Source organism: Lithobates pipiens, unplaced genomic scaffold, assembly GCF_037356315.1.
Source record: "Lithobates pipiens isolate NorthernLeopardFrog02 unplaced genomic scaffold, aLitPip1_a1.2 Scaffold_13, whole genome shotgun sequence".
Classification (NCBI taxonomy): Eukaryota; Metazoa; Chordata; class Amphibia; order Anura; family Ranidae; genus Lithobates; species Lithobates pipiens.
In genome coordinates, this window is record NW_027507718.1 from 339851001 (window position 1) to 339874855 (window position 23855).

The 23855-nt window shown below is 43.2% G+C and overlaps 1 protein-coding gene across 1 annotated transcript in view; it reads right to left on the reverse strand.

Moving 5' to 3' along the window:
• Window positions 1-1404: 1404 nt before the first annotated feature.
• GATB (glutamyl-tRNA amidotransferase subunit B) overlaps window positions 1405-23855 on the reverse strand; it is a 189252-nt gene continuing 166801 nt past the window's right edge. Inside the window, exons 12-13 of the mRNA XM_077477034.1 lie at window positions 3494-3625; window positions 1405-2144 (exon numbers count right to left, since the gene is read on the reverse strand). Coding sequence (XP_077333160.1) covers window positions 2016-2144; window positions 3494-3625 — 261 coding nt within the window. The 3' untranslated portion in view covers window positions 1405-2015. The remainder of the gene's footprint in view (window positions 2145-3493; window positions 3626-23855) is intronic.

Sequence of the window (23855 nt, forward strand, 5' to 3'; positions counted from 1 at the left end):
AGCACATACAAGAAATTTTCTGTTGTTGACGCCCCCCCAACCCCCACATAAATGCACGTACAAGCACAAACATATCAGAGGGGACCTATACATAAAAACATTGATTGTGATTGTGTTACATATCGTCAGAGCAATATTTCTAGCACCAGACCTACTCTGTAATGCTAAACTGATGACCTTTTGGGGGCTTTTAAAGCAATGCCTAATAAAAAAAGGGCACTGAAGTTTGTTGCCATTTCATGGGCGCACGCAAATTTAAAGCTGGCATGTTGGGTATCTATTAACTTGGTGCAACTTAGTCTTTTATATTTTACCAAAAAATGGGTCATATATTCTATTTGTTTGCCCTAAATGTAACTTTAGTTTATTTTTTACAGATTTTTTGCATTTCCTAGACCTTCGTGTAAATAAAAAATTGGAACTACCACTATTTTATTCTCTAGGCTGTCTGCTGCATTCAGAATATATATAATGTTGTGGGGATTTTATGTAACCTTCAGGCCTAAAATAATTTTTTAAACGTGTGCAAAAAAAAAAATGCCAAAAGGTCGCTGGCAGGGTTACATTGAGGATGAGATGGAGGCCTCTTTAGGGTTTGGGAACTAAAAAAAACTGAAAGCTTTTGGTTAAAGCAAAAACAATTCCCTAAACCAACAATCTTTCAACAGTCAACCATGCTGAGATACTAGAGGGCGCAAAACAAAAAACTAAATTTTATCTTGTAACCTGTAGAGATTACCTCTTACACCCAAATGTCTGATATGCAAGCTTTCCAAATCTCAGCAAATAGTTTTAGATGTCCCTGCATCTGAGATGGAGTTGGTAGGGGCAGACCAAATTGAAGTGGATTTATCTGCAGATTTTGACATCTGGGATTGCTATGGGCGAGGAGTTGGAGGAAGACTTGTGAGTAATTCTAACTTGACCTAAATGAAAAAAAGGAATGTTTTGATGCAGGATAGGAAGGTGTTGATTTATGTTGCTGATCCTTATGTTTGCGCATATGATGTAAGCGACCACTCTTATCCTTCTCACCTTTTTAATTATTTCCTTCAGCAAAGTCCTGAAAAGACTATAAAGGGGAGTTAGAACTAAGCTTTCTTAAATTGTGGCTCCTCTGACATGTTGGGAACACATGAAATTGTGCGTACGTTCCCAGCATGTAATAGTGTGAGCATTTTCTCTGCAGATCTAAACCAAGTAAGAGATTCTTGAGATAAAATACAAGAGTATTTAGTACTACAGTATATTCAGCTTTATGAGAACCAAGCTTAGACCCCATTGTAGGTTGTAGGTAAGAAATGATAGAATCCTCTAATTTTAAAGTGGAACACACAGCCTCAAATAAAAACAAAACAGTTTTCTGAATGGGCCACATCAAAACAAAAGAAGAGACTGGTATGATAAGTTCTAATTTAAACAGAAATTTTGAAATCTTTTAATCAGAGGCTGCTGTAGAATGAAACTGGGTGTTTTGTACCCTTGTGAGCAGGAGGAGCAACACGTTTTTCAAACTGAGACATGAAACCTTCCATAACGGAAATAAAAATACAGCCTTAGTAAGATGGGAAGAGGGAGAAATATCCAATAAGGAGGAAGATGCAGGACTAGTTGCCGACAATGACTTTTCAGACTTGCTTGAAGCACAAGCTACACAATTTTACCCGCACCAAGCTCCACCTTACAACCATTACATGTTAGACGTGGACAAGTCATCTACAGTTGCAGAATGATCTTCCCTCAGTCTGGTAACATGTTGCCTACGACAAAAAAAAAAGTGTATGCACCTTTAAGATGGAACTACTATTCCCCTCAGGAAGACTCTCGGACCCTGGTGTGCCAAGGGCTAAACAGAGGCTTTGTGCTACTTGTCATTGCAGGCAGCAGTAGAAGGTAAAGTGGAGGCTGTGTATACATTTGAAAACACAGGGCAATGGAGCAGAGAAAGAGCAGCTGTCAGTCCTTCATCGAGGAGAATCCCCCATTTATTGATCTTTAGATTTTAGTCTTGGTTTTTAAGATAGCACTTTTTCTTCAAGTATGGTCTTCACAAGAACTGGATCTGTCCGTCCCTTTGAAGCCTTCTGAACTAAACCTATGAGCTTATTCAGAACCTTAAGGTTTCCTTGTCTTATGGCAGCAACCTAGAAACAAGGACAAAAAGTCAATTGTGATAACCAAAAAAATGCATGCTATTATTTTGTTATATTTATTTTTATTTTTAGTAATTTCCTACTTTTGCTTCTGAGCCTTCAGTTTACCACTCATGCACATAATTCTATGTCAATTAAATGATAAAACACACTGCAAAATGCAGCCAAACCTGAAACAAAGCATATCTATTGTCAAAAAGTAACATTACTACTTTATTCATTTCCACATTGTGTTTCAATTATTTCTAGTCTACTCAAATTATTCTGAACAGTCTTGCAGTTTGTAAACTTACTTTGTGAAGATACCCACAAATTTACTTCCTTGAATTCTGTGACACATATCCACTATGCTCTATTAGTGGGCACTGCATTCTGAGCTGCTGAGAGGTGGAGTTTCAGGAGGCGGAGTCAGTACAGGAACCACTGCCTACCATGGTACCATGGCAAATGGCATTTTCAGATATTTCAAAATAGTCAGCAGAAAGAGACTTTGCAAAACATGCAGGGTTTTCCATTAGGTTGATGAAAGAGATGGCCAGCAGACAGGCCGCACTCAAAACGTGAAACTATTTTTTTCAACTTATTTCAGCTTATATTGGATTGTCAAAAATAACTACTGTTTGCATTGCTATTGATTTTATAAAATGAAGGTGTATTCTGTGACCACAAAACTTCTTTAAAATGATAAATCAGGACCAGGGGTGGGTTGATTTAGTGGAACAGACCAAAACGGACAAGCATAATTACCCTTATTTAGTAAAGTAAATCACTGTAATCTGAACTAATTTCTTAACTGATTTGAATAGAGGTAAGTGAAACGTCTATGGGTTAATAATCTGAATGTCGTGCTGCTTTACTGAAAGCCCAATGGAGAGACCTCTTGAATTTATATTTACATTGTTTACACACTTACACAGTTCCTAGTGCTCTGTGTATTCAGGTGTACAATGACTCCTTAGACAGTGCCACTCGCTGCCCAAAAATAATACTGTAAATTCGGTGGTGATGTCACTGATGTTCACAGCCTTGGAATCAAAATGGAGGAGACAGATCTCCCAGTAGCCAGCTTCAGTTCATGGTTTTGTTTGTTCCTCTAATGAAGCGAGTTTTGGAATAAAGAAAGTTATATGCTACATACAGTACATTTCATAGTAGGCACTGTGTACTCTGCCGATAACATTAATCTTAACAAGTTCTCTTTATCTTTTGCAGACATGTACATTTCTTACAGAATATGGACAAATATATATTGAGAACACTTTAGATTTATCTCTATGCCTACACATGCTTTCCTTTTGGAAATAAAGCGCCATCTTTAAAGAAAACTAGTTGTTCAATACCTCTACATTGTGTTCATCCACAATCTTCTGACAGATGTCCTCTAGCTGTCTCCTATCAAGAAGTCCTAGGTTTTTCTCCTTCACAATCTGTGTTGGGGTCCTATTTACTCCCTTGCAGAGTTCCTGGAACACCTGCAGTCCAGTACAAGAAAACATAGTTTAAATGAAGCCATAATCCTCTCTCCCGGGCTTTCTTTGACTGATGCTTATTTGATTAAAATGAGATCGCAGATTTTCCACTTTGCAGTATTTCTAATGCATGATCTAACAATTGCCCTTGTACTAATGAGACAACTGAAGAGGCTTGATAACGTAATTAAGTTTCAGATTAAATGAAAAAAAGCCTTAATTGCTTTTAGCATCAACAAGATACAGTCAACTTGAACTAGAGATTACTAAATACAACAAAAAGTAAGAAAGTTCTGTATGATCAGTAGCTGAAGTAAAAAAAATAATTTAGCATTTGTTCCCATTTAGAACTTTTAATATTTTGTACAAAAACTCTTAAAATGCTATCTGTTATACATATTTTTGCATAAGTCAATGACTAATGACACATCTAATTATTTAAATCAGTGAGGATAAGAGATAGGAAAGACTAAAAAAATATATACATAGTGATCTACAAAGTGAAGTGGATTGCAGAAGCCAGCAAGTGGGAGAACAATAGTTGGATTATGCTAAAGTATCATTTTCATCCTGTCTTTGCTAACACTAGGTACAACCTATGCTTGACCCTCTTTCAGGGAGTGCTGAGAAGGTGCTAATGTACAGCTCTATAAGATACTGAGGCATTCATATGCAGCTCCAGCTGTATGCTTACATACCTCTGCATGCAAAAAAATTGTTTACCATCAGATGCAGTGAAAGGCATTTTTAAAGATGGAAAATATCATGTGACCCACCTTTCTGGAGCTGTGACTAAAGCCCCAAACACACTATTACATTTTCTGCAGGTTTTGTCTTCAGATTTACCAAAACCATGTAGTGCAACTGCCTGCCTGATTGCATACAAATTGAAACTCTTAAAGCGGTTGTAAACCCGCTGATGTGTTTACTTTTTTTTTTCCTACCTGCAAAGGAAAAGGTATAATGAGCTAGTATGCCCTGCATACTAGCTCATTATGAAATACTTACCTTAGAATGAGGCCCCGACATCTGGTCCGATCCACGCCGAGGAAGCTGACATGTTCCCTCTGCGTTTCTTCCGGGTATCGAGGCCCCGACATCTGGTCCGATCCACGCCGAGGAAACTGACATGTTCCCTTGGCGTTTCTTCTGGGTATCGCGGCTCCAGCGCTGTGAGTGGCCGGAGTCGCGCTATTGTCACTCCCGCCCGTGGGAGATTTCTTCCCGGCAGGGTCCGGCGTCTGCCGGGCTTTCAGCCGAGAATCCCCTGTGCGCATGCGCTGCTGCAGTCAGCGGTGCATTGCGAGGGGAATATACGATTTAGGAGATATTTTTTTTACCTACAGGTAAGCCTTATTATAAGCTTTCCTGTAGGTAAAAGTCCAAAAAAGGACCATACAACCACTTTAAGGTTTGACCTGATATTATATGGTTTTGGTAAATCTGAACACAAAAATCAAATAGTGTGTATGGGGCTTAAGGCTGTTTTGGGCTGAAACGTGTCAGCTTTTCCTGTATGAGTGTGGTTTTAGCCTCATGCATCAATAATACATATGACTTTTTACAATGGAGATTTCTATTACCAATACCACCATTACTGCTGTCTTCACCAAGACGATACATGCAGAAAGGTTTTTTCTCTATTCTACATAGAAAAGAATAACTGCCACTCACACACAACTATTTATTATCCCTATCTAGTGAATTCTAACACATGAAAGCGATCATGAAATTAAACATTATGCATTAGCCCATGTTTTGTGCTCACTATCAATGTTTTCAACAACTATGTTGTGGATTTTAGATTTCCATCTTAATATGGTTTCCGATACTGTGTCTTCACAAAATGAATGGAGCAACCTGCAAAATGTGAAGGGCCAGAATAGAGGAATTTTATTGACGAAAAAACCTTTAATGGGAAACACCACCCAACTGCAAATGTTTTTTTCTTCCAGAGAAACGGTCTTATTTTAAACTGACCACACTTATCTGTTACTTATTGATTTCAAATCTTCTCTCACCTCAAGTCTTATTATTATTATACAGGATTTATATATATATAGCGGCAACAGTTTGCGCAACACTTTACAACATGGGGGGGAGACAGTACAGTTACAATGCAATACAGGAGGAATCTGAGGGCCCTGCTCATTAGAGCTTACAATCTATAAGTCTAATAAGGCATTGCTCAGAAAAACGCTTGGGAGGAGAACATTTTTTGACAGTAGTAGACCAGTCACCATATAAAACAGGATGCAGTAGCAAGTCTACACAGAAAGTTTTGGCAGGGTAGGGACTTTTAAGGAAGCCCAGCCTAGTAACTTTGAGAATTGAAATACAGATTACTCCCATATCAAAACACGCACCATGTCACCATGTCAAGAACCAAAATTATATATTTAAACCCAGTCAACCAACAACATTCTCAGGTATAAAATCATACAAAATGGATAGGTTACAATCCTTTATCATCCTCGGTTGAGTATTCAAAAGCAGCTAGTTGCATGCAGGCATATAAAAAAAAAAAACAAAAAAAAACTCTGAAGGAGAAGATATAGAAGTATGCTTGCAACCCATCTCTTCTGGGATAGCTATCATAGCAGTGATTTTTTTTTTTCAACAAAGTGATTTTTATTAAAGGTTTATCAGGTTACTATTGACAAACACCACATAGCAAAAAGACACACAACCCCACCACAGTCCTTCCATTCAGCCATTGCATAAGTAATACAGGGTAATACATCCAAAACCAAACACAATACAAACACTGTTGCCATCATAAATGCCAATAAGAGGTGAGACTTTTTTGGCACTGGAGCAAGGCTGTTAATCGGGATTAAGGATTTGAAGTAAGAGGAGACGTAATGTCCTATAACCAATCTACTAAAGCAGACCAACGGGTTTAATGAAAACAATGACTAAATGTCCCCCATTTACAGGGGAATGGGGGAATCTTCCCCACTGAGCTATTGTATTCTGACAGCAGAGAGACTTCCCTGCCATCAGAATACATTGGTCAGTGCTGCCAGCTATAACCAGTGGCACTGATCAAACAGGAAGAATTTGATTGAGCATGGTTCATGAGCCATGGTCCATGTATGGCCAGCTTAAGGTGGATTTTTAACCTCAAAAGAAAGTTCTCTATTCTCTAACCCTTCTTCCCCTCTGAAAATAGCGTTTTTGTTTTTTTTGCTTACCTTCAAGGATAAATAAATAAAAAATATGTACTATCTTGTCCAACCATGCACATCACCTGCCTAGGAGAATGATGTGCACTGTACTCCCTGGGATATGCAGGTCACATACCCCAGGAAGCATAGTTCTTCATTCACAAAGGAGGAGGAGGGGGGGGGGGTGCTTAGCGGTGCATGCAGCACTGATCAAGGGGAAAAAAAATATGACAGGGCAGTTGTGCAGAAGTTGATAAGTACAACCACAGTACCCATACATGGATATAAATTATGCCTGTCAATGATGAACTGGCCGAATTTAGATCAATGTTTGGCCAGCTCACTCCACTATTGTGTATGGTGGTGGTGGGGGGGCTGGAGATAACCATTTCAGAGCAATTACTTTACACGCTAGAAAAAGTAGCCTCATCATAGGTATTAGGATGTTGGGTAGTTCCTTCATCCAAAATCTTCAGGAGGGCAGATCTTGGGGTCAAGATCAAAATTTCTGTAACACACTGTTGTTAACACTATAGTTTCCTAGTATCTAACCAGTTTGAGGAACCTTCATAATATATGGATCAAAATACCTGGCCTCTGGCCACATCTGGGGCATGTAGGCAAACATTGCAGTGATTTTAGTCATAAAATCTGATATAGCCTCAGAAAATAACTCCCTGGGTTATGCAGAGGGAGGAGCCGTGCTTGATTGGGCCAGGGGAGATTCTGAAGAGCATGTAGATTTAAGCAGGGTGCAATGGTTCAAGCTGTCAGCATCAGGTCCTTGAGGAGTGACACATGAAATGGCCCACATAAGTACTTTCTTTGTGCTTATGAGCAGATATACTGCAAGTATGCAAATGTGAAACACCTAGCAGAATGGGTACTCACAAACCAGCTGTAGAAGCAAGTGAGGTTATATGGCCAGCTGTGACTTTTTCAATGTGAGACAGCAGCAAGGTGAAACTATCTCAAGTATCCTGGTAAGGAGTGCTTTGGTAATTCATCACTTCAGGCTGAGAAGGCAGGAATGCAGTGTAAGGCCGGCCATAGATGGTTAAAATCTCAGCCGGGTTAATCAGGAACGGACAGCGATTTGAACCTGTTATAGAAGGCATTCCCCGCTGGGAGCAGACAATTGGTCGGCAGAAGGGTTTCCCCTGTCAGCCCTGCCTGTGTTGATGGGGAAATCGTGAAAATTTCTTTTCTGCAGCCTGTGGTTGCAGAGAAGAAATTTGCATCATCTATGGCCTGCCTTAATGCATGTACTTGGAGGGTATGTGCAACACAAGCCAGTGTGGTGCAGGGATATTAGCCATGACATGTACGATGCATTTATGAGTGGTTATTCCTTGTGACACAGTCATTTAAATCTTCAAATTATTATTCCCTAGGGGATTAAGCAGGAGATAAGACTTAAAACACGCAGGCTCCAATAAGGGGGTAAAGCACCAGTAATTTACTGCAGTGGTTGTCTGAATAGACTCCCCAAGGGAGTTTTCAGGAAGCGGATTATGCCAGCGGGTGTATAGCGGCCATGGACCTGCAAAGCGCTCTGCAACCAACAAGTCTATGTATAAAAAACTTGCTTTGTGAATGTCTCAAGATTCACGCAAAAGTAATACCTGTACAAAATAGCACAATTTTTTCCACAATACATCTATGGTCACTTATAGAAATTATTGTAGCAGTCACTGGAAGAACCCTTTTTTTTATTGTTTGATTCATTATTGCGCTCACTAGAAAACACTGCACTTCATATTTCACAGTTTTAGAGCACAGCACTTTAAAATTATTTAGGCTAGACTATTTAGGTGTTCAAGATTTATATTTGTCATAGATCCCTATGTGTCTGGAAAGCAAGAGAAAGGCAAAGAAAATAAAGGGAAAAGAAAGGAAAAAGAAAAGGAAAAGCAATAGGAAAAAAATGCAAAATGTCAAAATAAATATTACAATTAGCTTACAGTGGCATTTGAACCAACCACCACAGCAAACCTCAACAGGGCTGATTGGGAAGAATTCCTGGAGTTCCCTGTATGACATTTGTGAATTGAGGAGAGCTGCGTTATTTCCTGAGTTGTCCAGTATCTCGCTCACCATAGATTTGTCTATTTGGTGGTTGTGCAGTGCATAGCCCTTTGCACACTGTAGCACACATGACCTCCCTAATTTTTAAAAAATGTTCTTTAATTATTACTTTGTATGTATTCCTTTTCTTTGGCTCTGACTTATCACCTCTCCCTCAGCTGGCGTGACTTAATTTTCCAAATGTAAAGCTAGCATTGTATTAGACTTATTAATGACTCATTATACTTGTTCTCCAAATGCTGTAAAACAGATTGTAATAAAAAATCGTATTATTTATGATGCATATTCATCTTTCAGCTAATATAATGTCTGATCTCAACAAGAAGACTATAATTGCAGTATGTATCACTGATTTCAGCAATTAAATATCATATTTACCTCAAGCAAAACAAAAGCGAAAAGAAAAAACCCTACTACTGCAGAGCAGACATGCAAGATGGAATTCGGGAGAAGAAATTACATACATAATCTGATATCACACGAACAAGTCTAATTTCTTCTGTCTTTATTGAACACACCTATTAACATTCACAGTGCTAGCGGAAACAAGTGAACCTTATGCCGCGTACACACGGGTGGACTGTATGGTATACTTAGTCCGTTGAAACACATTTCAGCGGACAATCCGCTGGTGTGTGGGCTTCAGCGGACTTTTTCAGCGTGCAGTCCGGCGTACTAAGAATTTCGTTTTTTTCGAAATTCTGTCCGTTGTACTCGTATTTCGGCGGACAATCCGGCCGTGTGTATGCCAGTCCGCCGTACTTTTGAAATGAGCGGACTTTTCCCGCCCGGAGAAAAGTCCGCTCATTTCGAGCGGGTCTCCAGGTAGGCGGGGCCCGCGAAGGAGACGTCGCTGGCCTCGCCGCCTGGTATGAACTTAAAGGGGAACCCCAATGCCGAAAAAAATCGGCGTGGGGGTCCCCCCCAAGTCCACAACAGACCCTTGTCCGAGCACGCTACCCGGCCGGCCAGGAAAGGGGGTTGAGCGCCCCCCTCCTGAGCCGTACCAGGCCGCGTGCCCTCAACATGGGGGGGTGCCTTGGGGAAGGGGGGGGCCGCACGGCCCCCCCACCCCAAAGCACCTTGTCCCCATGTTGATGAGGACAAGGGCCTCTTCCCGACAACCCTGGCCGTTGGTTGTCGGGGTCTGCGGGCGGGGGGCTTATCGGAATCCGGGAGCTCCCTTTAATAAGGGGGCCCCCGGATACCAGCCCCCCACCCTATGTGAATGAGTATGGGGTACAATGTACCCCTACCCATTCACCTGTGAAAAAAAAGTACAAAAAAAAACACAACACACGAGATAAAATACTTTATTGCACAGCTCCGGGGGTCTTCCGTCTTCGGGGGTCTTCTCGCTGGACTCCTCCGCTATCTTCTTGTAGCTCTTTTGCTAGCGGAGGAGTCCGGCTTTCTTCCTCGCCGCAGGTCTCTTCTCCCGACTTCGGGGGTCTTGTCCCCCTCTTCGGTTCTTCTGCCGGGCCACCGCGCCTTCTTATAGCTCTTTTACAGGCGGTGGCCCGGTCTTCTGTCGCCGCCGCCGCCTTTCGTTCTTCTTCTTCTTCTCCAGGAGATGTTGACTCGACGCTCTCTCCGGCCACAATGCCAGGGACGCACTGCGCGGCCACTTATATAGGGACAAGGGGCGGTGTCACATGGCTTTATGTCACATGGGTTGGTGTCACATGGTGACCCCGCCCCCTTACGATGTCACAGTCCCCATGTGACATCAACCCATGTGACACCGCCCCTTGTCCCTATATAAGTGGCCGCGCAGTGCGTCCCTGGCATTGTGGCCGGAGAGAACGTCGAGTCAACATCTCCTGGAGAAGAAGGAGAAGAAGAAGAAGAAGAAGAAGAAGAACGGAAGGCGGCGGCGACAGAAGACCGGGCCACCGCCTGTAAAAGAGCTATAAGAAGGCGCGGTGGCCCGGCAGAAGAACCGAAGAGGGGGACAAGACGCTTCACGCAGACTGGGGGAAGGCTGTTGCTTCTCTAACTCGCGGTGCAACAATTTAGCCCATTCAGTAAGAATCTGTGACACCAGGGCCACGGCTAACACTGGCCGCAATGCTGACCCCACCACCGTAAACATTGACCGGTCATCCGCCTCGGCCCTCCTGTCAGCAGGATCCTTGAAAGCAGGGGTCCCTTCCACCGGAATCGTGGTTACCTTATTTAACTTGGATACCGGGGGGGGGGGGGTTTGGTCAACAATCAGAGGAGATGTCCATTTCTTCAGGAAACTCTCCTCAAAGGGGTAGTGCACCGGCATGCGTTTCAGGACTGAAAAGGCCTGCTTTGGTCTTCCCCACTACTTGTAAATAAACTTATCAAAATAAGTTGGGTAAGGAAACACCTTAGCCGTGCAGGCCAGCTTGTGGGACCCAAAAGGAACCGACACCTCTGTAGTTGCCCCCGCCATATCCTCCATCTTTAGAATATCCCCCAACGCTGTGAAAAATGTTCCTACAAGCGCTTTTTCCTGCGTGGACACGGAGTCATTCTCACTGTCCTAACGGTCCTGGTCCGCATCCTGTGACATGTCAGAACAAGGGCCGCCTGCCACAGCGGGGCCCGAGTCTGAATCAGAGCTTTCCCCAGAAGATGGTGGGGGGAGGAGGCGTTTTTTACCCCCCTTGCGCCCGCACGCCGCTTCCACCCTGGCACCAAAGGCCTCCAGGACCGCCAACAGAGCGTCCATAGGCACCGCAGGTGCAGGGGAACTGGTTTCCATAACAGGGATGTCTAGGGAAGAAACGCCAGCTTCTGATGCCATGCTGCCCTACACTCGCCTGTCACCACTTAGGGACCTAAGGCAAGTCACACAAAATGTCCACCCTCCTAGCTGCCACAGTCCTGCAGGACTCACCACCCTGACCCAGGTACTGTGCTGTTGTGTGTAAAAAGAGTGCTGTTCTAGAAGGAAACAAGCACCCAGCGCTAGAGGCAAAACAAGCTGAGGCCACTAGAAAAAAACGTCTGAGGGCGCGGGGAAAATGGCCACCGGACTTCCAGAAAATGGGCGAAAGGAAAAAACTGGCTGTGGCTACAGAAAAATAGCTGCGGCCTCAGGAAAATGGCCATGGAGCGAGCTGCGGCCTCCCCACATGGCTTACACACCAAAACACCCCACCGTGGCCCAGAAACAGGGAAAAGCACAAGTGGACCCCCAACACCCAGTGCAGACCCCTACCCGGACCCCCCCCCGGCCAGGTATGTGCACCACACCCCCTTGTGCCCAGTCACACAGCAGCCCATAGCATGGGGAGGAGGGAAGGGACAGGGAGAGAAGAAAGGGAGCGTGAGAGACCCCCTAGTCGACCTCCCAGGGAATGCTCAGCTGCTCCATCCTGCCGAGACAGGTGGAACCATACATACCCCTCCTGTAGGGACTGCTGGATGCATTCCACAGACAGACCCATCACCCAAGCAGTATGGGGTGGCTGTCGGCCATGACACACTGTGACACGGACAGCAGTAGCCCGGTCATATGTGTGCCCCGGAGCATATAGCTCACCAGCCGCCCCTGGATCAGACGGGGCATGTCGTGGCCGACCCAGCGCCTAGCTAAGGTCTGCTCACGCTTGATGGCCAGTTTATTGTAGATCACAGGAATCAAAAATGCAGAAAAAATAAATTCCCAGGACCAATGGTCCCACCGGGAGCCAGGTCCTTCTCCTACACTAGGCAGAAAAAAAACTGAGCTGCTGGTGTGAGGGGTTATAGCCAGTAAGACCGCCCCCCTGGGAGGTACTGTGCAGTTTTGCTGTTTTTAACACGTTCTGCCTAGTCCTCTCCTAAAGGGGTGATATAACCCTAAGGTCAAGATGAAGATACTGTGTCCGTCAATGAACGAAAGAGAAAATATGAATTTTATTATACACCAAGTAAAATCATTTGGAAAAACTAAATCGGGGGTAGGGCTTAGGTAAATGTGTGAAACAGCGGCTCATAGAGGTGAGGAGAACCTCTAAAAATCAACTAGGAGGTGAGACACCCAACGCGTTTCGAGATTTCAGGTGTGTGCTCTTCTTCAGGGTTGCTCACAAAATATGTACATAGAAGTTCTATAATACAAACATAGTGATAAATATATAGTACATAGATCCCACAGAATAGATAACTGTAGCATGCACATTGGATTTAAATACTGACCATGTCAACAACAGCTGCTCCATATGAAACATAAGGAATATAAAAACAGGTAAATAGATTGCCGTCTGTATTTACCCAAATGTGGAACCAGCAAAAGATCGACCGCCCCAAGTATGCGTAACCACTAGAGTGTTAATAATAGGGCCAAAAACCAACCAGGCAACAGATCTCAAAGGAAGCTGCATGGGAAAAAAATATTATATATATATATATATATATATATATATATATATATATATATATATATATATATATATATATATATACACACAAACACACACAGAGTACCTTGAAAAAATATTCATACCCCTTGAAATTTACCACATTTTTTTCATGTTACAACCAAAAACGTCAATATATATATATATATTTTTTTTTTTTTAGTTTCAATAATTTTTATTGAAGATTTTCAGCAGAACAATAAAGATGAACATTCCTTATAACAAGCAAGTAAAATCCACCTTTGCATATGCAAAGCCATTCTAGACTAACAAAAATCTAGACAAAAACCTGACATAACAGACCTGTAAAACGATCAGGCATGGTGTTGCTATATCAACTGTAATATCATGGACCCATATCATATAGTCAATTCCCATCATTGGAGTATGTCCAGTCAAGGCATACGAGCCCGAAGCCCCCTGACGCCCCAAACGGGATCAAGCTGCAGACCAGGGGTCGGGCCCGCCCACCAAGACCAGGGTACTCCCAACCCATCCCAACAGAGTTCCAATACCTAGGATGCCGACATAAATTTGTGTGACTAATTAGCCCATAACATAGCTACTGTCTGTCTTAGGACCCCATTCGGGGCACAACATGGTACACCAAGAGAGGTGACGAAGGAGGAAAAAGAGAAAACGTGTGAGATAGGAGAAGAAAGAATGTAAAATGCTATTCAAGTGTTACCTGCCCCAGAGGCCAGGGATCCAGGCTGCACCCCCGGAATAAGAGAAATATTACACTTTGTTGAACGTCAATATATTTTATTGGGATTTTATGTGATAGACCAATACAAAGTGGCACATAATTGTGAAGTGGAAGGAAAATGATAAAAGGCTTTCAATTTTTTTTTTTACTAATTAAATACCGTATATACTCGAGTATAGGCCGACCCGAATATAAGCCGAGGCCCCCAATTTACCCCCAAAAAACTGGAAAAAATTATTGACTCGTGTATAAGCCGAGGGTGAGACATGCCTGTCCATCCCTGTGTGTCCGTCCATCCCTGTGGGTCCATCCATCCCTGTGTGTGTGTCCATGCATCCGTGTGTGTGTGTGTGTGTGTGTGTGTCCATGCATCCGTGTGTGTGTGTGTGTGTGTGTGTGTGTGTGTGTGTGTGTGTGTGTGTGTGTGTCCGTGCAGCCTACCTGTGTCCAGCCTGCCTGTGTCCGTCCAGCCTGCGTCCCGTCCAGCCTGCGTCCCGTCCAGCCTGCGTCCCGTCCAGCCTGCGTCCCGGCCCGTCCCGGCCCGGCCCATCCCGTCCCGAGCCGAGCCTCCGTCCTTCAGCTCTTCGTCGGCGGCCATTCTAGGATTCAAAAGCCGCGCCTCCGTCGGTGATAGGCGGAACACTCAATTTCCCACTGACTGCTGTTCCGCCTATCGGATGTCCGTGATAGGCGGAACACTGAATTTCCCAGCAGCCTGTGTTCCGCCTATCACGGGCATCGTCTCATCCTCGTCCGTAGTACGAGGATGAGACGATGCCCGTGATAGGCGGAACACAGGCTGCTGGGAAATTCAGTGTTCCGCCTATCACAGGCGAAGGCGGAGCCGGAGGCGCGGCTTTTGAATTCTAGAATGGCCGCTGTCTGTCTGCTCGACACGCTGATCGAGCGGGCAGACAGCGATGACTCGAGTATAAGCCGAGGGGGGCACTTTCAGCCTCAAAAAAGAGGCTGAAAATCTCGGCTTATACTCGAGTATATACGGTATGTGAAAAGTGTGGCGTGCATTTGTATTCAACCCTCTTTACTCTGATACCCCTAACTAAAATCTAGTGAAACCAATTGCCTTCAGAAGTCACCTAATTAGTAAATAAAATTATTCTCAATATAAATACATCTGTTCTGTGAAGCCCTCAGAAGTTTGTTGGAGAACCTTAAATAACAAACAGCATCATGAAGGCCAAGGAACACACCAGACAGGTCAGGGATAAAGTTGTGGAGAAGTTTAAAGCAGGGTTAGGTTATAAAAAAAAAAGATCCCAAGCTTTGAACATCTCACAGAGCACTGTTCAATCCATCATCTGAAAATGGAAAGTGTATAACACAACTGCAAACCTACCAAACATGGCCGTCCATCTAAACTGACAGGCCGGGCAAGGAGAGCATTCATCAGAGAAGCAACCAAGAGGTCCCTGTAACTCAGGAGGAGCTGCAGAGATTCACAGCTTAGGTGGAAGAATCTGTCAACAGGACAACTATTATGCCTCGTACACACGATCGGAAATTCCGCCAGCAAAAGTCAGATGATTGCTTTTGGTCAGAAAATGCGATCGGACATTTGCTGGTGGAATTTTGGCCAGCAAAAGATTGAGAGCATGTTCTCAATTTTTCGCTTGGAAAAAGTTCAGATTGGAAATTCCGATCGTCTGTACAAATCCCAACACGCAAAATTCCTAGGCATGCTCGGAAGAATTGAACTTCATTTTCTCGGCTCATCGTAGTGTTGTACATCACCGCGTTCTTGACGGTCGAAAGTTCAGAGAACTTTTGTGCGACCGTGTGTATGCAAGACAGCTTGAGCGGAATCTCATCGGAATTCTGTCAGAAAAACCATCAGAGCTTTTTCCAACCAAAATTCTGATCATGTGTACACGGCATAAGTCGTGCAAAATCTGGCCTTTATGGAAGAGTGGCAAGAAGAAAGCCATCGTTGAAAGAAAACCATAAAAAGTTACTCTGGTCAGATAAAACCAAAATTTTACTTTTTGGCCTAAAAGCAAAATGCTATGTGTGGCGGAAAACTACATTGCACATCACCCTGGACACACCAATCCCACCATAAAACATGGTGGTGAAAGCATCATGTTGTGTGGATGCTTTTCTTCAACAGGGACAGGGAAGCTGGTCAGAGTTGATGGGATGTCACCCATGGTCACATCCAAAATAGTATTATTTTATTAACCACTTCAATACAGGGCACTTAAACACCTTCCTGCCCAGACCAATTTTGAGCTTTCAGCGCTGTCGCACTTTGAATGACAATTGCGCGGTCATGCTACACTGTACCCGAATGAAATTTTTATCATTTTTTTCCCACAAATAGAGCTTTCTTTTGGTGGTATTTGATCACCTCTACGGTTTTTATTTTTTGCGCTACAAATAAAAAAATACCGAAAATTTTGAAAAAAAAAAGGTTTTTTTTGGTTCCGTTTCAAAACTTTGTAAATAAGTATGTTTTCTCCTTCACTGATGGGCACTGATGGGGCTACACTGATGGGCACCAATGTGGCGGCACTGATAGGCAGCACTGATAGGCGGCATGGATGGGGGACACGGATGGGCGACACGGACGGACACTGATAGGTTGCACAAATTGTTACTGATAGCTGGTACGGATGGGCGGCACGGATGGGCGGCACAGATGGGCATGGATAGGCGGCACAGATGGGCATGGATAGGCGGCACAGATGGGCATGGATGGGCATGGATAGGCGGCACAGGTGGGCACTGATAGGCGGCACAGGTGGGCACTGATAGGTGGCACAAGTGGGCACACATAGGCGGCACAGGTGAGCACTCATAGGTGGCACAGGTGTTATACTATAGTAATGGACGCCAATCAGTGCCAAACAATAATGCATGCCAATCAGTGATGCCCATTGTGGGCACTGATTGGCATCCATTATGGGCACTGATTGGCACCCATTGTGCTGACAGGCATCCCTGGTGGTCTAGGGAGGATTACCTTTTCCCTGGTGGTCTGGTGGCGTCCCTGGTGGTCCAGTGTGGGCATCCTCGGGGGGGCTGTGCTGATAATCGATCAGCACAGACCCCCCCTGTCAGAGGAGCAGCCGACAGACGCGAGTGAGGGAAAGCCGATCACCGGCTCTTCCCATTTACACTGTGATCAGCCGTGATTGGACACGGCTGATCACGTGGTAAAGAGTCTCCGTCGGAGACTCTTTACCGAGATCGTAGTTGTCGGGTGTCAGACTGACACCCCGCAACAACGATCGCCGTGATGCGCGCCCCCGGGGGCGCGCAGCGGCTCATAATCCTGATCACGTCATATGACGTCCGGTCAGGATTATGCAACCACTTTGCCGCCGTCAATTGCCTATAGGGCGGGCGGCAAGTGGTTAAATACATGTATGGAGCTGTAAAACACCCTCTGTATTTTGGACGTTAGAAGAAAACCTGTTAGAGTCTGAAAAAAGCTTGAGATTGGGGCAGAGGTTCACCTTCCAGCAGGACAATGACCATAAACATCTAGCCAGATCTACAATGGAATGGTTTAGAGATCAAAGCATATTCATGTGCCAGAATGGCCAGGTCAAAGTCCAAACGTAAATCCAATTGAGAATCTGTGGTAAGTCTTGAAAATTACTGTTTACAGATGCTCTCCATCCAATTTGACAGAGCTTGAGCTATTTTGCAAAGAAGAATGGGCAAAAATGTGACTCTCTAAATGTGCAAAGGTGGTAGAGACATCCCCAAAAAAACTTGCAGCTGTAATTGCAGCTAAAGGTGGTTCTACAAAGTATTGATTCTGGGTGGCTGATTAAAAATGTACACTACACTTTTCACATATTCATTTGTAAAAAATGTTGAAAACAATTTATCATTTTCCTTCCACATCACAATTATGTGCCACTTTGTGTCTATCACATAAAATCCCAATAGATACATTTACATTTTTGGTTGTAACATGACAAAATGTGGACATTTTCAAGGAGTATGAATATTTTTCAAGGCACTGTATATGTATAATATATATATATATATATATATATAGTCTGTAAATATAAGCTCATCACAGGAAACCGTTCAGAACTTATATGGAAAACAGGATCTGTACTGAATGGAGCCTCAAGCTGAATAGGCATAAATCAAAGGCTGATAGATATGATATACTGCCAAAGTATCTTGCCTCCAATCCAGACCAAACTGGGGACATTAGTAAAAGAGAATATATGTACAGTTTCAATAATTGTACATACCTGGATCACACAGGAGATAAACATGCAGCTTAGGCTGCCAGACGGCACTGGAACTTAGCAAAGTCAGCGCCATTATAAAGACAGTAAGGGCTCGGAAAGGAGCCAATCACAAACCACGCTTGAATGATTGTGAATTAGAGGTTTTTGATGTTGTCATTTTTTTCCCACAATTCTTTGCAAAATTAAGATTTTTCCTTTTTTTTTTCCACAAAATTGTCATTGTAATAGGTTATTTCTCTCACGTGGCATGTGTATACCACAAATGACACCCCCCAAAAAATTCTGCTACTCCTCCTGAGTATTACAATACCACATGTGTGGGACTTTTTCACAGCCTGGGCACATAGAGAGGCCCAACATGCAGGTAGCGCCATCATGTGTTCTAGGAACATAAATTACACATCTAACTTGTTGACTATTTATTACACTTTTGAAGCACCAGGACAATGACACGTGACACTGATGACAGATGGCACTGATACGTGGCAATGATGACACTTATACGTGGCACTGATGACAGATGGCACTAATATGTGGCACTGATGACAGATGGCACTAATATGTGGCACTGATGACACGTGGCACTTATACGTGGCACTGATGACACGTGGCACTAATACGTGGCACTGAAGACACGTGGCACTAATACGTGGCACTGATGACAGATGGCACTAATACGTGCCACCGATGACATATGGCACTAATACATGGCACCGATGACGTGTGACACTGATGACAGATGGCACTGATAAGTGGCATTGATGACACGTGACACTGACAACAGATGGAACGTGACACTGACAGGTGGCCCTGATGACAAATGGCACTGATACGTGGCACTGATGACAGATGGCACTAATGACAGATGGCACTATGTGGCACTGATGACAGATGGCACTGATGACAGATGGCACTTATACGTGGCACTGATGACAGATGGCACTGACAACAGGTGGCACTGGGGGCAGGTGGCACTGGGGGCAGGTAGCACTGGGGTGGATGGCACTGGGGTAGATGGCACTGGGGCGGATGGCACTGCTGGGGGAGGATGGCACTGCTGGGGGAGGATGGCACTTTTTTTTTACTTTTTTTTTTTTTATCAACTCCATGCAGAACGGCTGAGGCTGCAGCCGTTCATCTCTCCCCTCTCACACTGTCTGTGTGAGGAGGGAGAGCGGCGCTGAGAGATGATCTCATATGTTTACATATGAGATCATCTCCCATTGGACACGCCGATCACGCTGTAAACGGCCGCTGAGATTGGCCGTTTACAGTGATCTGTGTTTGCCTGTCCCCGGGCGACACGGCGAACACAGAACTTCCGCGATGTGCGCCCGCGGCGGCGCGCATTGCGGAAGTAAACATTAGGACGTCCAGGGACGGCCTCCCGGACGAACGCGCCTGCTCTACGGCCGTCATTCGGCTATAGAGCGGGCGCGAGGTGGTTAAATTGACAGGGCTAATCTGTGTACCACATGAGCACATATTGTAGCCAGTCATATTGTAGCCAGAATTATTGTTGGTTGATAGGGGATAAAATGCCTATTTAACTCACTGAACTGCAACTCAATTTATAACATTTGTATCATGTATTTTTTCTGGGTTTTTGGTTGATATTCTGTCTCCATCATTTAAAATACACCTATGAAAATAGCTGAGCCTATATTTCTTTGTATGTGGGCAAACTTAAAAAATCTGCAGGGGATTAAACACTTATCTTCCTCACTGTACACACACATATATTATATATAAATAACACATACACACACACACACACACACATATATGTATAAAAAAACTTAGTCTGTAAAACAAGCTTGGGCCTCCAATTAGGAGAATTGGGTGAAAGGAGAAGCCAACCATTACACAAGATTTTAAGATGCGCATATAAATTCCTCTGCCAATATCTTTGGAGACACTGCTTTTTTTGACACACGTTTGTCAAACGTAATCTCGGATCAATAAGAATTGTTACGATCAACACGGTAGCTCAACTCTGGAATTCTCTCAGCACAACCATAAAAGGCATAAAAGCAGGGGACATAGCTTCCAAAAGCATGCTTTTAGTTTTAGGGCCATGCCACTTTTGTCACTAGCAATAACTTACCAGTGACAAAGTTGCTAAAGAGGACAGAGAAATACTCTACTGCTTCTATGGAAACTCATTCAATTGTGGATTCTGGGGAGTATTTTTTCTGGCCCTTAGGCCACTTTCACACGGAGTCTTTTATCAGGTGCTTTTGGGCTAAAAATAGCACCTGAACCCCCCCCCCCCCCTGCAGCCCCAGTGCGAGAGCCCTATTGCTTTCACACTGGGGCAGTGCAATTGCAGGATGAGGAAAAAAGTCCTGCAAGCAGCAGTGGGGCGTTGCGGGCGCAGTGATTACACCACTTCTAAAATGCCCCTGCCAGCACTGCAAAGCGCTTAACCCTTTTTCGGCCACTGACAGGGGTTAAAAGCACCCCGCTAGTGGCCGAAAAGCACCGCTAAAACAATGGTAAAGCTCAGCTTTACCGTGGACACCCCCCCAGCGTGAAAGTGCCCTTACAGTGATCCTGTAGCTGGCGAGTTCAAGTGTGACACAAGTTTTAGTAACCTCGCTCTAATAACAGTGCAACATCAGTGCAGCAATCAAGTTTTTTTTAAATATGCAGTTTGTATTTATTTTGAGGAAATATGTACTAATACTGTACCTAGTAAAAATTATTATCTTAATGTAAGATTCTGGGCATTTGCATTGCTTCCCCTATCTTTTCACATATGGTGAAACAAAGGCCATGCTGTCTCTGCTTTCTTAGTAATGTTTGTATCTCTGCCAATGCTCTCTTCAGTAAATGTCGGGTAAGCAGAGACTTAATAATGATTGTTATGAAAATTACTGGCAAATTGGCACTTAAAAAGTATCACAGACACCAATTATTGCAAATTTGATAATGTGTTTTTTTCAAAGTTAAAGCAATATTAAACACAAAACCAAACATTCATTATATTGCAGCTTAACAATTTTTAGATGTGATGGCTGCATTTTTTTTTTTTTAGACATGCTTTCTTCACTTCTTGCTTGCTTACTTACTTAACTTCAATAAAGTTGGTTGTTTTTCAAAACGTTCTCTAGCACAAGTATCAGTTACAGGGGGGAGACATACCATTCAACACTCGTGTCAGGGGCACGTACAATGATCAGTTTATTTTTATTTTTTTATCTCTTAGGTCAAAAAGTGAAATTCTGGTCTCATCTGACCATAGCAGCTTCTTCCACACATTTGCTGTGCCCCCCCACATGGGTTCTCGCAAACTGCAAAAGGGACTTCTTATGGCTTTTTTCAATAATGGCTTTCTTCTTGCCACTCTTCCATAAAAGACCAGATTTGTGGAGTGCACAGCGAATAGTTGTCCTGTGGACAGATTCTCCCCCCTGAGCTGTGGATCTCTGCAGCTCCTAGAGAGTTACCATGGGCCTCTTAACTGCTTCTCTGATTAATGCTCTCCTTGCCCAGCCTGTCAGTTTTGGTGGACAGCCACGTCTTGGTAGGTTTTACAGTTGTGCCATACTCTTTCCATTTTTGGATGATGGATTGAACAATGCTCTGTAAGATGTTCAAAGCTTGGGATAATTTTTTATTACCTAAACCTGCTTTGAACTTCTCCACCACCTTATCCCTGACCTGTCTGGTGTTTTCCTTGGCCTTCATGATGCTTTCTGTTCACTAAGGTTAACAAACCTCTGAGGGCTTCACAGAACAGCTGTATTTATACTGAGATTAAATTACACACAGGTGGACTCTATTTACAAATTAGGTGACTTCTGAAGGAAATTAGTTCCACTAGATTTTAGTTAACATTATCAGAGTAAAGAGTGCTGAATACAAATGCATGCCACTTTTTTTTTTATTTATCTGTAAAAAAAAAAAAAAAATGAAAACCATTCATCATTCTCCTTCCACTTGACAATTAAGTGCCTCTTTGTGTTGGTCTATCACATAAAATCCCCCAAAAAATATATTTACGTTTTTGGTTGTAACATGACAAAATGCTGAAAATTTTAAGGGTAATGAATACTTTTTCAAGGCACTGTACATTTCTCATTTAACTGGCAATTTGCCCCACTCTTCTTAAACGAACTGTTCCAGTTGTCTTACAGTAGATTTAATGTTTTCTTTCAATCAACTGTAAATTCCAGCTCTTTCCATAGCTCTCTCCAGGTGCCACAGGAAATGGATCAATCCCGCAACATTTTTGAACCTCCTCTATGTTTTACGACATTTTTTTTTTTTTTTATCTTCTGAAACTAGAGCTGCTTCAACTTACAAAAAGCACATATTTTCTTTCCTCTGTCAATTTGCACTTTTGCAAACTCCAGTCTGGATGCTGTTTTTTTTGGAAAGGTCTTACTATGGAGGCGACTTTCATTCAGATACTGAAAAATGGTATGACTGATATTGTTACAACTCGATTTGGAGATCAATTAGGATCTGATTTTATCTGTTCTTGATTCTTTTGCTACCGTTTAGATTACCCTTCTGTTCACTTTGGGGTCCACTTGACTTTAGTGGCCATGTTCAAGGAGGTTTGCCACAGTTCCATGGACCTTTAATTTCTTGATATTATGATGGTCTAGACTTAAATCATGCAGGACTTCCTTCTCAAATAACTCTCGTCCTTCCTTTCTCTTGTCACACTTGTTCATTGCACTGCACACCAAGACACAAAATTCCTTAGGGTCCCTTCACATGGGCGTTCCGCCCGGTGGACTCTGCTTCGCTCAGCAGGGGATCGCTCTGCTGATTACCGCTGAGCAGGCGGATGACAGGTCCATCTCTGCTCACTATGCAGACACGGACCTGTCAGAATCCCGCTCTCCTCTATGGGGAGATCGGATGAAAACAGACCGCCTGACTGTTTACATCCGATTTGCAAAACAAATGGAAAATAGGGTTCCCATCCGCCTGGATTTCGCAGACAGGATCGGACCTGATCAGAAAGCCCCTGCGAAAGAAGCCTTAGTGAGGACCTTTAATTCATTCAGACTGAGTCACTGATTATGAGACTGAAGACATACATTATGCTAATTACAGTAAATGAGTCTGTTTGGAAGATCACTAAAATTCGATAATGCCTGTAAGCTTCAAGGGGTACGAGTAATAAAAAAAGCAATAAATGTTCATGCTACTGAATTATATGATCAAGTTTATTAAGCCTCCATTACACGGATGAAGCTTGAAACACACACACACACATATATATATATATATATTTTGTGTATGTTTGAACAGAATCCATCTCACTGGGTCGCTTCATTTGGAGCAGTTCCAATTTTGAGGGACATAAGTGAAGTAAGAGTATTTAGAGCAGCCCCAAGTTTGAGGGACACAAGTGGAGTAAGGGTATTCGTAATATAAATGTGGACATATAAGGAGAGATAAATTATTTCTAATATAAGTGTGGATTTAACTGAGTGACAATATATATAATGTACACAATCAAATGTTCTTATCTGACGAGCATATGGTTCGTTTGTGGTGGCAAGGAGACTTTAAAATGTATACCATGCACTATATATCAAATTTTTGTGGGTTATGCATGTGTGATATACGGGGAGGTCATATTTAATCGATTTTTATTAATATTGTTTTGTGTAAACTAATTAA